This window comes from Dermacentor andersoni, chromosome 7 (assembly GCF_023375885.2).
Source record: "Dermacentor andersoni chromosome 7, qqDerAnde1_hic_scaffold, whole genome shotgun sequence".
Classification (NCBI taxonomy): Eukaryota; Metazoa; Arthropoda; class Arachnida; order Ixodida; family Ixodidae; genus Dermacentor; species Dermacentor andersoni.
Genome location: NC_092820.1, coordinates 97900577 through 97915518, shown reverse-complemented (window position 1 = coordinate 97915518; position 14942 = coordinate 97900577). Strand labels below are relative to the sequence as shown.

The 14942-nt window shown below is 43.8% G+C and overlaps 1 protein-coding gene across 1 annotated transcript in view; it reads right to left on the bottom strand.

Annotated features, from left to right (window-relative positions):
• Positions 1 to 8419: 8419 nt before the first annotated feature.
• LOC126534043 (uncharacterized) overlaps positions 8420 to 14942 on the bottom strand; it is a 57424-nt gene continuing 50901 nt past the window's right edge. The window contains exons 5-6 of the mRNA XM_055072638.2: positions 14210 to 14302; positions 8420 to 8663 (exon numbers count right to left, since the gene is read on the bottom strand). Of these exons, the coding sequence (XP_054928613.2) occupies positions 8482 to 8663; positions 14210 to 14302 (275 nt within the window). The 3' untranslated portion in view covers positions 8420 to 8481. The remainder of the gene's footprint in view (positions 8664 to 14209; positions 14303 to 14942) is intronic.

Below are 14942 nucleotides of genomic sequence, written 5' to 3'. Positions count from 1 at the left end.
ATATGTGCTGGGCATCCCGAGCTTTTCTTACTTTCAGTAGCAGAAAATATATTAACGAAAATCAAGCAAGGAAACAAAGAACCAGCACATTTCGCTGCCATTGACAAAAAGCGAGTCACGGAGATTCCTTATTTGCTCAACGCTTCGCACAGCTTGAAGAAGCTTGGCAATAAAGTAAATCTTAAAGCTGTTTTTTTTCCGCTCAGGAGAAATTATCAGTTTTATGCAAATGTGCGAATACTCACGCGGCATGACGAAATACTTGCACTACTAAACATAGGAGGTGGTTTGTAGCATCCGCAGTGGGTGTGGTTTACATGGTTCCCTTGACTTACAAGAACAAGTATTTTGGCTAAGCGAGCACATGTTTAATGAGTGATTGAAAGAGTATGCTTACATTGTCCCACAGATGTTCAAAGTCATCTTGGCATTCGCTGTAGAGACTGTGGTTGTGTTGCATGATAAATGTTTCATAATTTCCGAACACCAAGAACAGCTTACCTGTGAAATTATGAAGGCTGACAAGATACAGCGACTGGGTGACCGTTGCACCAGCATACAGCCTATTTCTCTCCCCCAAAACAAAATTAGGTATCTGGCTGTGATGCGATACTGAATCATCAGAAGCGTAACATCATGCAAAAGTTTTAGTTTCGTTTTTATTTACGTCTAAGGTGTATGTTTTGGGAGATTTCGTAAATAAAGCTTAGCTGGAGGGAGCGCCTGTGTTGTTTCCTTTCTGCTCTCCTTGTCTTTTTGCACTGTGTCGTCATGTCGATATCGAAAGAAACTTTCGTGATGCGCCGGCAAATACATACTACTTGATCACAATTTGCCCATATTCGGACAAACGCACCTATCTTCCGAAGAACCCAGGTTGAGTATTTGTTTACCATAAAGAGTGCTCCGGTGGGGCCCGACATGTAGAGCGAGAATAATTGAGCGAAATTGGTTAGGCCGTAGTGGGGATACGTATGGAAGCATTGCTGCGTGGATTCTATAGGGGGTAAATAAAAACTCTAAAATAACCACTTTTTGCCCTTTAATGCATCATTCGAAAAGTGTAAATAATTCACTCGGTCTCATGTGTTGATCTGTTCATTGTTGATTAGAGCAAATTATATCAAACAATGGCAGAGAAACAAGTGTACGGTATCAGAAGTGGAATTACTCCGACCATGGCAAGCTCTCGTTGTTATACTTGTGTGTCTGCTATCCTGCGGCGAATGATCTGAAAAATATTATGTCACCATGGGCTGAAGAAGAGATTAGAGGGCAAGACGTATGGATATATATTGTTTTGAAGAGACGCATAGGACAGAGATGGGACGGCTCCAGGTACCTGGTGGCTCAATGGCGCGCATTGGAAGCCCTCCCTCATCACTTACGTTATTAACCCGCGGCCCTCCGTCCCCTGCGGCTGCATACCACCGACCAAGGCTAATATTTTCTGGGCCCGGACATGCCGCTACTGCGAACTGATCCTGGCAACGCTTAAGATGCAAACCCTCTCGAATGATAGAAACTTTGCACTGCTATTTGAGAAATTGTCAGGCATTTCTTCGATTTTGATAAACATTAGTCAGGTTAGAAGAATTTGTGATGCTTAGACTGTAAACACGAATAGCCACGTTGTATCCTATAAAGGTAGAGAATACGAGATAGGACTTCTTTATAAGGACATAACATGCAGCATTGGGAAAATGTGTATCATTACTGAGAGGGCAACAGCGCTCGTGCTAAATATAAATATGAGATATACATTTGGTATAGTACAAGTCTACGCTCTAACCTCCCGTCATGGTAATGTAAAAATAGAACATATATATAATGATTCTTATTCAACAATGCGGAAGGAGCAACCTCTGTATACTGTAGTCGGGAGCCAATTGTATAAAAGGCGGAGAAAAACAAGGTGGCGAGCAAGCAGTTGGCCACTGCTTCACAGATTTAGGAATAGTAGAAGAATGACGTTCGTAGAATTAACGGAAAGAAAAAAAGACTCTGAGTAATGACCACATTCTTCAAGAAGCGCAGGATTAGAAAGAGCTTGAAAAGCCCTAATGGATAAACAAGAAATCAGAATTCACTCTCTGCTGATCCCAGCATAGGGCAGGCTGTAGAATTGGCAAAGGACAGTTATCATAGTATAGTATGTTCTAGGATTTCTCGCAATTGAAGAGCGAAAGAGAAAATTTAATGAAGAAACAGGCTAACCTAGAACCAATAAGGGTCAAAGAAGATGAATTCAGGTTGCTTTTCACAAACAAATATACAGCTTTAGAACATGAACATGAAGATAGCGTAGAGGTAATGAATGGAACCGTAACTAGGCTGTTTGAAGAAGCAGTGATTAAGAAGGTGGTAAGGCGTCAAGGCACTCAGTACGTAATCTCTTCCATGTGATAAACGACTGAATAAAGAAACTTCAAAGCATGAATGAGTGTAACTCAAGAGATCATGTAGAATTCACTGAACAATAAAATGTGGTTAACAAGAAGAACAAAAGCAATATTTAAAATTCTAAAGTTGCGAAAGATTGAGGAAGAAGTAAAAAAGTGGCAGCAGCATGAAATCATTCATTCTTTGTATAGGAATGAGAAATATGTATACAGTGAAAGATAAGTCTATACATTGTTTCTATAGATATTGTGCATATTATTATAGAAATAAAAGGAAATGTTATCATCAGCGTCTATTGTACACTAAAAGCAGCAGAAAATTTATATAATGACCCTTACAACCCAAAGCAGTCATGCAAAGTTCACTGAAAGAAGTTAAGGACAAAGTACAGAAGCTCCGTCCATAACTAGCGATGAAGTTATAAGGGTCTTCCAATATATGTATCGGGTAAAAGCGGTGGAAGATGGGATATCCGTCAATTTGATCAAAGAAGCAGGATATGTTTTGCTTGAAAAGCTTCCGGAACCTTACACGCAATGGCTTGCGAGTTCCACAGAACTAAAGAGCTGGAAGAATGCCAAAATTAAACATATCCATAGGAGGAGAGATATTAATAAAAAGGACTCATAGGCTGCATACCCTGCTTTCAGTTTTGTGTAGAGTATTCACCGATTAAATTTGCAATAGAACTAGGCTAACACTTTACTTCAATCAATTAGGAAAACATGCAAATTTCAGTAAAGGATGTACTGCAATGAATCACATCCATGTCGTGAATAAGGCAATACTGAAACGTGCGGGACACAATGGACCTCTTCATCTTGCTTTTGTTGATTAGGAAAAAGATTTCATTTAGTAGAAATACTTACCATGATGTAGGCATTCGGTAATCAAGGAGTAAAGGAAGCATAGGTGGGTATCTTGGAACTGTCTACAAAGATTCCAGAGCTATCTCATTTCTCCTCACGAAAAGTACAAAAACGCCTACCAAGAAAGGGGTCAGGCAAGCAGACAGACTCTCTCCAATGGCATTCACTGCATTTTTCGAAAAGAATCCAAGATATTAAGCTGGAAATGCTGTGCAGTGAGCATCAACGGCGAATATTTCACCAACCTTCAGTTTACAGATGAGATTGTCCTGTCCAGCTACACTGCAGACGAGTCACCACAAATATTTGATAGCCTCAATAAGGAAAGTATCTGAGAAGGGGTTTGAATAATTATATGAAGAAGTTAAAGATAATTTTCTCTAGCCTGGCAAAAGAACAAGAGTTGAGGATTGCCAGTCAGCCTCTAGAAACTCCGAAGAAGTATGCTTAAATAGGGCAATCACTCACGGGGGCCCTGATCATGAGAAGGAAATTTACACAAATAAAAATTGATTGGTATACATGCGGCGGTCATTGCTAGACCGTCACTGGGAGCTGTCCACTACCTTTGAAATTAAAGGTGTACAATGACTGCATTCTAATGTAATTGTGCTAACATATGCGGTAGAAATTGGACGTTTACGAAAATGCTGGAGAGCAAGTTAAGGACCGCGCAAAGAGCGATCGAAGAAAAACGTTAGGCGTAACATTAGGACACAGGAAAAGAGCGGTGTAGATCAGAGAGCAAGCGTAGATAGCCGACATTCTAATTGACAATAAAACATAAAAAGGAGCTGGGCAGGCCACGTAATTCGTAGGATGCAAAACCGGTGGACCCCTAGAGTTACAGATTGGGTGCGAAGAGGAAATAAGCGCAGTCGAGGTAGGCCGAAAACAAGGAGGGGTGATGAAATGACAAAATTTTAAGGCGCAAGCTGAAATCAGTTGGCCCAGGGCCGAGGCCATGGTAAATCGCATGGAGGCTTTGTTCCGGCAGTGGACATAAAAATAGGCTGTTGATTGTGACGACTCTTTCTCTTATTATATGAAATTAATATCAATTAGTACTTGCCGGTGACTTAAAAATTAATATGAGCAATGACAGTGTCAGAATGTTTGGACTTGAAACTGTCTTGAGCAGCAGTGACGGGATAAATTGATACCTTTACCGACTCGGCTAAGAGCATCCACAGAAACAATTTTTGACCTATAACAAACGATTATATGTCACATGCCAACAGCTGTGTGCTCATGTACTTGATAAGTGATCACGCGGCCGTCTATCGTTCCATCAAAACACGCTCACAGGTTCTGTCAGATACCAAGGCTCCATTTAGTCACCAATGGTAACGCAGGCAGCCTTGGAGTCTTTCCGTTAAGAACTTAGCCACTTTCTCTGAGATGAAAATATCAATAATAACGATGTTAATGCAACATACAAGGTATTGTTACATATATTTATTTATGTTTACAAAATCACTTTGTCTCTAAAATTACTAAAGCGTGTAGTGGTTTCCGTAATCCGTGAGTTACGCGCGGCCTACTGCGAAAAATTTTAACGAAGGACCGAATGTTGCAAAAAGTTTATTCAGGTGCACGATAAGATTATATTTCAGAAATTGAAAAACAGACTTACCAAGGAGCTACCAAAGTCCAAGGAGAGTTCCTAGTTAGAACATATTTGTACGTGCTCGGGACGGCCGGTTCTTTTATCGAAACAATTAAATGATCTGTTCAATACTCATAAAAGGACCCTGTAAGATTATAGGCTATGGAGTGGTCCTTGCTGGTGTGGGCACTACAAATGCCTCCAATTCATATTTCACACAAAAGACAGTAATTTAGCTCCAAGTACACACACTGGTACGACTGGTGTCGGGGATGCCAGCTCCGGGCTTTTGGATCCCACAGATAAAAATGTAGAGGACTCTGAAGCTTTGCCTATGAGAGTGAAACGCGATAGTATTCAAGGGTGCCTGGCTGCTTATCATGCTTCCCGCCAACTGCAGCTTATGCAACCGTCATGTTCACCGCGAAACACTGGTGGTGAACGCCACGAAGGCGATCTTACTGGTCGAAACACGACCTCTTGCGAGGGCTGCGAGAGGTGTTGCAAAGAAGCGGGCGCGCCGCTCCGTGACCTCCGAATTTTGCGCGCGCCCCCACACTCAAATGTTCGACGCAGTGGCCTGTATACGATTGGCGGAAACGCTGCAAAAGGCGTTTGTGTTTCAGTTCTCGCGTAATGCAATTATGTTTTCTCTTACAATCCGACACTATCATGTCTGTAGGTCGTGGGTAAGTCATACTTTACAAGTTTCTGACGTATTTAACTTTGATAAATTTGAGTGTGCAGTAACTTCTTTCGCATACACGGAAGATCTGCGTGGTTGGGGATGCGGGGTTGGGTTTGCATTTTTCGGAATGATTTTAGCTGAAACAACGCTCTACGCGGGACGCCGACGCCAGATTTTCAGCTACACGGGGCCCCGAAAGCTCGTTCATTTCTCGTCAAGTCTGTGCGGCATGCATACATCTCGTTCAATTTCTCATAGAATTCTTACAATTTTTTCAATAGGGACGTTTGATCAAATTTACGTTTCACTTCACTGTATCTTATTTATGGTTGCACTGTACACCCTGTATTCTTTAATGACCATTAGCTAGCCTCAGCATTGTTTGGTAGTGGTCTGTACCAAGGTCGGCGTATGTGCTGCGAGTTGTGCAACTTTAGTAACGAAATAATTTCCCGCGATGGTTTCCTAAAGCGTGTTATTGAGCATGTAGCTCATCTGTCACGGCACACACTCGCTACTCTTTGGTGTTTGTGAATTTTGAAACAAAGGTAAAATGATAGCTACTGAAGAACCATCAATATTGGCCTTTGAAAAAATAATACTTTAAAAACAATATGTAGTTTCCTCAATGAATTGCATGAGTTTGAATATTTACATCCGGGTAAAAAAATATTTATGATATTTACAGTACCAAGGCGTAGTTACAAACCTTGAACACAGAACAATAGAAAGCTGCACTAGTGCGTGTTGTTGCGCACACTCCGTGTTGTTGGACGGGGCCGACGGGCAGGCCCCCGGCGACGTAAGCGAGGGACGATCCAGTCGGACAGGACTTGTCACGGGCGAGTTGGTCCAGTCCGTGCGGGAGAGGGAAGTGTCGGCACCGTCGATGCTTGCAGATGGCAAGAAGAAAGTGCCGGTGCTCTCGGAGGTGTCAGTGGCGGACGGGGAGCTGGCACAACCGTGTAGGCAGAGGAAGCCAAAGTGGAGACCCCCTCCTCGGCACCCCCCGAGTCGTCCGTTGCCGCGGAGGATGCGGTGAAGTGGCCGCCATCAGACGCATTAGGCACCACGAAGCGGAATACGCGGAAGGGATTCTCCAGGTCAGATGGGGTGTGCGCGGATGCTGTCGCACTCACTGTCGTGGGCGGGTACGAACGCGCGCCGCAGGGGTAATCCTCGGCTATTTCAGAGCGCGTCGTGGCAGCTGACCGAGCATGTTTTGAGCGTGCGTGCAACCGCGCGCCCTGCGCAGTGCGGGAAGCGACACGCACCCAAGACGAGGTTGCAATCCAGGTAGATGTGGCTGCAGGATTCGTCTTGCTTCCTTAAGAAGCAGGTCGATGGCGCGGTTGCGGCCGTGCGAAGGGTCGAGGCGAAAGCGAGGAATAGTTTTCAGAGCGTCACATAAGATATGGGGCCTCAGTGAGGTAGAGCGGCTCACCAAACCATGCCGGCTGCCGTGTGAGCCCTGGGAAGGGCTGCGCTCAGGAGCACGCTCGAAGGCAAAGGAGGGCGCGCGCGAGAAATAGCGGGCGAAACGCGGTCGACGGAGCGAGGAGCAATGGGACCGCTCGCTACGAGTGTCCGGCAGCGACTTTCCAGCTAAGCAATGGGAAGCGGTCCAGTCGTATACACCGGCACCACCCTCCTCACCCGGTAATCTAATTTCACTCCACTGGCTCGGCCCCACCGACATCCTCTCCATTTCAGCGGGCTCCTCGCCTCTTGTCAGCAAATTTGGTAAGAAAAGCCACTCAATATAGGCAATGCCATTGTTTCTGCAAGCAAACATAAGTGAGCTCCTGTGAAGGAGGAGACTATTTGATTGGTCTCTTCAACAACGCTTCGGGTTACCTCCCAATGCTCGCGTCGGTGTTAACGTAAATTTAACATCAGGATATTGCAATAATTTGACCTTATAATCATTAGCCCTCTTCGAAAAGGTTCAATTCACCAACATGTTCAATATTCAACCATTCTATAGTTCGAAACTTCGCATAAAGTTACACGTCATGGGTTGTTTTTTCAAGTGAAAGCAAGGCTGGATACATCAGTGTTTGTTTGCTTTTCTCCTCCAAATATATGCGGCCGCCGCGGCCGCGAAGAATCCTGCGGTTCTCAGCCTTGTGCTAAGCAGCCAAACACCATAGCCTGTAAGCTGCTGCGATGTATGGTCGTGGGATAAAGATAGTCCGCGAAAAGCTACATGAGGATGTCGAGTTCGACCTAGCCAAGGTTAAGGATATGAAATTTTACTGACGAAGATAGGTCCTCCTATCGAAACGTTGGCCAGCCTTTCTGAGGCGCCTCATCCCTGTTTACAAACTTTATACTACTCCTGGGAAATGTATTTTATAAATTGCTGTGACTGTATCCGCATGAAACAGGCCTCCGAACCCACGTGTAATTCCATTCCCTGATTAAACCGCGTCGCAACTCCTTGTGAATAAACAAACATTAACTACACATTTGCCATAATGCTTGTTTTGTGCACAGTCTTCTTGTGCGCGGCATGTGTTAATAATATCCACGACAACTAACACTCGCAAGAAGACGAAGTCTTTGTGGCGAATGGGCCCCATCTTTGTGATATCCGATCGATAATCTGATAAGGTAATGCAGTAAAGGCGCGTGCCGTTCATTTTACCAGAGCGCTCTCCACTCCTATTCCCTTTTAAGCTTCAGTGAACGCTCGTATGTGAACAACATTTTGCTCATAATATTATGACGTGCGTATGTTCATTGTTTCTTATGCTCTCCTCTCTTTTTGTTAACCGGGAACCTTTAGGTCCCCTAAAAATACTGTATTTGATTTCCATACAATCTTTTCTGAACAAATGTATTGTATCGTGGTCTCTCCCATCTTTTTATTCGCAAGCGTCATCCCTGCTTAAAAACTGCCATGATTATCATGTTTCATTCAGTTGCCGGTAGCGTGATAGGGGTCTGTTATCAAGTATGTGATGGCAGTTTGAATTATAAATAACATGTCCGTTTCGTTCTACCTTACTGTACTCTCTCATGCACTCTGCTGACGGGCGGGCTAGGATTGAAGAGTTCCAAACCCGCAGATCGTGCTTGTGGGTACGGCCTATGAGAAAAGAGAGAAAACAAAGACAAAGGTAATTCTCTACGCAGGGTTTGTTAAATGAGAATGCGTAATCCAGCGTCAATAACATTGGCATGTTACTGAGTGCATAAAAATGAAGGCAGCAATTATTACAAATTGTGTAGCGCATTGAAAGGTTATAGCTGTAGTTACTCGCTTGATTTTCGTCTGTTCGAATGATTATACTGATGCCCTAGCGGATATTCGTTACACATTGGTGTAAAACATGTAACGTAACATAGTATTGTGCTTAAATGCCTAGGCCTTAGGCGTTGCGTGTCTGCGTCTTTTTTAGCATTTTGAAATGTTACCGAGACTGATCTATTTGGAAGGTAGCAGAACGCATGCTCTGTCTTTTTATTATTACTGCAATAGTAATTTTACGGATCTACTAGGTCCATGCTCGCCATCGGCCTCCACCATCCTGCTGTCATGGTAATAACGGTGCAGGCGAGGGCCGCGCATGATCTGAAGAGACGTGCAGTGCATTTAACCTAAAAAGCGACAAAGCCCAATGGACGCACTGTCACGCTTCGCGTAGACAGCTGTGTCGGAGCAAGGGCTAATATTCTGTGTTGAACTGCGGGCGTGAACACCCGGTTGAGTTAACTTCTGTATACAGCTTTTGAGTGAGATTCACCTAGCAGATAGCGTTTGCATTGAATGGGAAGGAATGAAGAACGAAGACGAAGTTGATACCACCAAAGAACTGGGACATCGGTGCCCTTCATTCGCCATTTTGTTTGTGATCTACATAGGAAGGATGGAAAGGCTGCTAGGAGGAATCAGTGTTGGGTTTATTCTCTCGTAGAAACAGACGGGCACAATAATAGAGCAGCAGCTTCCAAGTTTCCTGGCAAAGTGATACGCAACGCCTCGGCAATATCTTGAGAGAGGAAGGCGAGAAATTAAGATTCCAAATTAGTGTGCAAAATCCAGATTTCATGGCCCTCAACCCAAACAGAATACAGACAATGCCAATACAGGCCAAGGAAATACCTCAAGTAAAAGAGTACAAATACCTTCGATACGGATCAGAGAAGAAAAGAAATGCATGGTAACATACAAAGAAATTGTCCGCTCTTTCCTAATTGAGAGCAGGTGTGAGCATGAAAAGCAACCGGCAAAGCAGATTGGTTGGAGATGATACTTCTGGGGGTAGTGCCTGTTCGCAACGGCACACCCCGTTACACCACATTGCCCACACCGCCCCAAACCACACCACGTGATATTGTGCACTGGTCCTCATGGACGCTACCCAGTTAGAAGAAGGAAACCCGCTCAAAGCGGAAGCATAGGCAGCGGTAAGCGCTAAAGACAGGGAGACGGAATGCGCTATCCAGCTAGAAGAACAATAGCTCCTGGTGAGGCCATCTCTCGAGGTGACGGAATACGCGCGCTGCGGAACTCACGTATCGCTCGCATTAAAATAGCACAGGCAACCCTGTCGCAACACCAAAAAATGCCGTTGAATTTTATGGTGCACTGCGTCTGATTTTCGAATATCGGTATTTAAATGACAAGTAAAACTTCAGCGTACCAGAAGTTACAGCTTGAGTGATATTCTGAACAAACAATACGAAGAAGTCGAAAGTAATATTTGGTAAGTTGTTTGAACAGTAGCTTGCATATGTAATGCGGTCTGCACAAAGGGTTAGGGCCGAGAGACCACCTTTCCTTTAGTTTTGATTGGTTGCCCGGTTTATCTCGTTTCTTCTCACAACTTGCCCGTCGGCTCGCATTTTAGTGTCCGCATAATGGGTCCAGCTTTTGGCTCAAGGATACTTGACGGTCGCCGTCAGAGGGAGCTAGAAGCAAGTATTGATCGGAAATAAGAATAGTAAAAGGGAAAAGGAATGCGGCCACAAATGAACACAGATTGCTATAGGGATTTAATAGGTACGAGGTTCTCCGGAGTATGTGGGAAGGTGTATCGGTTTCAGGACTTACATTTGGAAATTCGGTTGTTTGCGTGGCGTGGCTCAAATTAGGGGTAAAAGCAATACTCTATGACAAGCAAAGGACTGTTGGACGCCTTGCATTGGGCGCCTTGCATTGGGCGCTTACAGGAAGACTACAGATGAGGCTGTAGAGTAGGATGTGGGCTCGACAAGTTTGGGAGTGACGAAACCTGAGAGTAAAGTTGACTTCGAAGAACCACTGAGGAATACGTAGGTGAATGTGTTGCGAGAGTGCTAATGCATTTGTATCGAAAAAAAGTCGACTCAAAGCTGAGGAAAAAAATAGGCAGCCTACCAGCGAACATGCGACCGGTATTGTAAGCAACATGGCAACAAAGAATCTAGAACGCAAAGCCAGGATAGCTGAAAGAATCTCCTGGGTTGCGTCAATGCAAAAGAAACCTACCTAGGAGGTAAAATCGAAATGGGGAAGAAAACTATTTCTGATAACTCACAGGGGAGCTCCTTACTTTTCGAAGCGAGATCGGGATGTCTTAGAGCATGTAGTTTGAGAGCCAGGCACACCAAGGATTAGGAATCATGTGCTTGCTGCGGTAAAGCTAGAAATACGATGGGGCATGTTTTGTTATATATGAAGATATATTCCTGGTTCTAAGTTTCGGCTCCTCTAGCCTCCACGAATTCCTTGGGTACAGGGATATCAGGGGAAAAGGAAGCATTTCCGCGATACAGATTAATATAATGCAATTGAATATATGGTGACAGAGAGGCCGGGAGATCACAAACGTGCGATACGTACAAAAACAACGTTCCCAATAATGCTTCAGAAAGTTTACTGCTGATAATTATTTGTCTGTGTGTGTGTTTTTTTAAGCTAGGTAAGACATTAGGCAAAATAAGAACAAGAGCTTGGTGGAAAAACCAACCCCCTCGTTTCAGAGCGGATGCTTATAGCATCCATCCAGCCGTAAATAACTCGCTTCGACGGTCGCAATGCACTGTGCAGAATTACTGACTCAATGCTAACACATTACCAGCGTCTGTTATCGGCAGGTGGGTACTGCAGGATTTTTTTTATTGCGCCATTTTAGAGCGTAATTTCTATATTTCTACATGTGCCGGTGCTCTGCAACGTGTATGTATATTCGACATTTCTTAGCTGTCGCTGCGCAACATATTAACTATCGAACACATCAATCAAAACTAAGGCAGGGAAAATGTTCGGTCGTACATTGGCTTGTGGCAAATTCGCAGTTACACCCACAGTGTCCATGTCTGGTATGTTACGCCACGCGTCCTGTATAAAGGGGCTGTCTTCTTTAGCTAGCCCGATGAGTTGTTCACGCCGTTTACTGAGTGTTAACACTAGACACATGGGCGGGAAAATTTCTCTGGCAAATGCGCCTTCTGACATTTCTTTTATTCTTCTTCCCTCCTTTTTTTTTCTCCAGGCTAACACCTACAGTAGGTGTACGCCTCGCACAAAGGTTATTCGGAAGTAGCGCCTTTCTTGTGTACAGTGTTCGTCTTTAGTCCCTCCTGCGCTAACCCCACGTATTTATTTCTTATATGTCCGCTGGAATCCGCATGTGTTCTTTGTCTAAATAATAGCGCCAGTAGTGAACCTTTGCAAAGGCTGGTAGGGTTCGCAAATAATGCTTTTCCAAGAAACATAAGCCGCTTATCACAAGGTTGGTAAGGTAAATAGGCAATGAGCACGGTTTCTCCCCCATTCTCACTCAATCATAACAATGCAAGGCTCAGGGCTCAATATGGCCCACAAGAAGACACGGTTGTCAGCACCCAATTTTTTACAAAGCGCGTCGAGCGGCCTGTCGCGTGACGATTTTGGATGCATTGGTGGGCTCGTTTCATGCTCGGAAAAACAATTTTCTCTAGCACGTATTCAGCAACTGAAAACTTTATCGGAAGTTTTTCATACTGCTCTACAATGTTCTCGTTGACATCTTCGAACGAGTTATATTATTCAAGAATATTTTATTATCTCCAAGCGACGGCAAACAACATTACATTGGTTTTCTTCTGCTGCGGGGCATTGGCACATCTTTAAATCTTAGGGCGTGATTGTTTGGGACACCCTGCATATACACAGCACGTGCTTTGCAAATTAAATTTCTTGTCACTTTGCATGTCGTATGGCAGCCAATGTAGCAATGGGTCCCGCTTTTTATTTTTGCCAGTGTTTCTACGTTTGCATTCCTTTAAAACAGTATGCAAAGCTGTAGTACTACACTTCCTTCCTTCAAAGAATGCAACATTGTACGTGTGTCCGGTGGCATAATTTTCCCCTATATTGTGACTTTGGTGATTTGCCACATATTTCAAGAAAATGTTTATCATCCCGATACTCGTCAGCTAATGCGGCGCGTAACTATAAACGATATCGCGTACAGAGGTTAGTGTATACGAAACTGCGTTCTTTAAATAAACAGACCGTACTCAAGGTTTGCATTTGATGTCCCTCAGAAATGAGAAAATATTCAATGTGCGATTCGATGTTCGGTGGTTGGTTTACTCGAATATCTAATAAAAAAAATTGGTGTTCGCGCCCGCCTTTTCATTATCCCTGAGATATACAGGCGCACCAAATTAAACACGTCGCACGTTGGGGTAACAGATGACAGCGCTTTCCTGTCGCAACTGTATCGCACTGCAAGCAACCCGTCTGTGGATTCTCGAGTTTAGTTGCATTTAGTAACAAAGGCTGAAGGAACAGGGAAGTTCGTACCAAATTGGCTCTTCGCGCCTCCTTCCGGTGAGCCACCTACGGCTGAGAGCAGCTCTAGTCTATAGAATTCGCCTCGAGAAAACCACCGGTATGAGATTTTTTTAATGTAATTTTTATGCGGCATGACGATTGTGAATTATCACGTTCTCACGCATTCTTCCAAGACGAACGACACGCAATAATGTTTGTCCAGCAGCGGACGACTGTTATCAGTTCCGATAATTATTTTATTAACAGAAGTTCGCAGCCATCGCCACCGAAAAACGTTTAGCGCAATAAAGACAGAAATATAGGAGCCTTGTGCTGTCAAAGAAAATAGCGAATAAGTCAGAGATTTCCACCATAGCACTGCTCTTACCCACTTGAAGTGTCGTGAAACGGCCCTAGGGCAACCGTTCGCGTGTTCCGAATAGGTTTGTTGTCCTTTGTGTATGCTCCTGCTCATGGTGCGAAGCAGGCATAAAATACAGGTCTTCATTCGTTTTCGGGGCGCCGCGAAACGCTGACGATGTATGAAGTAAGCGATAGTTAACTCAGCTAGAGACTAGACAATTGCAGTTCATATGTGGACTGAATACGCTATATTGTGTAGTCAGGTTTGGAAGCTTCTCGCAATGCACACTTCTAACTTATGGGATCCAAAATTGTTAGCTTGCGGGTGAGCTCATAATTCAACCATTTTTTAATCTTCTACGTTAAAGAAATATCATTCGTATGCAGAATACTACTTTGGTAAAATGCATTAGAACAAAAACATATATATATATAATTTCTCTTTAGATCTACGACTGGGGGTGGTGCATCTTCAAAATCAGTGCTACCGCACCTGTACAATAGAAAAATACTTGCGAACTAACCTGAGAGGCAAGATATTGACATGACCTTTACCACAGCACACTTAAACCATTTATCAAAAAAGAGAATTTCCTCCCTATATTTGTTACGGCAACCTGAAAAGGAGTACGAAAATGGTTAAAAGGCTTCGAAATTGTTAGATAACTTAAATCACCAAGCGTAAGGTGCATGCTTCGTGCCACTTTTTTGTGTCTTATTTTCTGAAATATGTTGCGACTGCAAATCGTTTGCCTAGTACTAAAAGCTCAGGTCTGCCATGTAGTTTTGTGTGGATTTATAATTGACTTCTGTTGATCAATGCATCGAATTATCTTCAGCAGAGCCAACTTCTACGTGTCGAGGCCTCTTTAACGTGAAAAGCAGTAGCTTACAATATCTTTAGAAATTCCATGCAAATTGTGCTGAAGGAACGCGAAGACCACTGTAGCGTGATAATTAATGAGCAAAACGTATGTGAAATATTAATATTCGACACGGAAAAGACAGAGAGAATGAGCAATACCAGTGGTTGCTGAGCAACTGGACACAGACCGTACACAGTAACCGCCCACAAAAGTATCTTGGGTACAATCTGACAGTTCAACCAATGCACGTACGGCACTGCCATGCGAGCCTTCTTCACAGAGTCCGTAGTTGGCTTTCGTACGTGAATTCTTCGTCAAGATAAAGGACTAGCTCAAATACGCGCTCGCGATATGAGTTCCGTAATTTATTGAAGTCGTTGCTCTTTAGAGA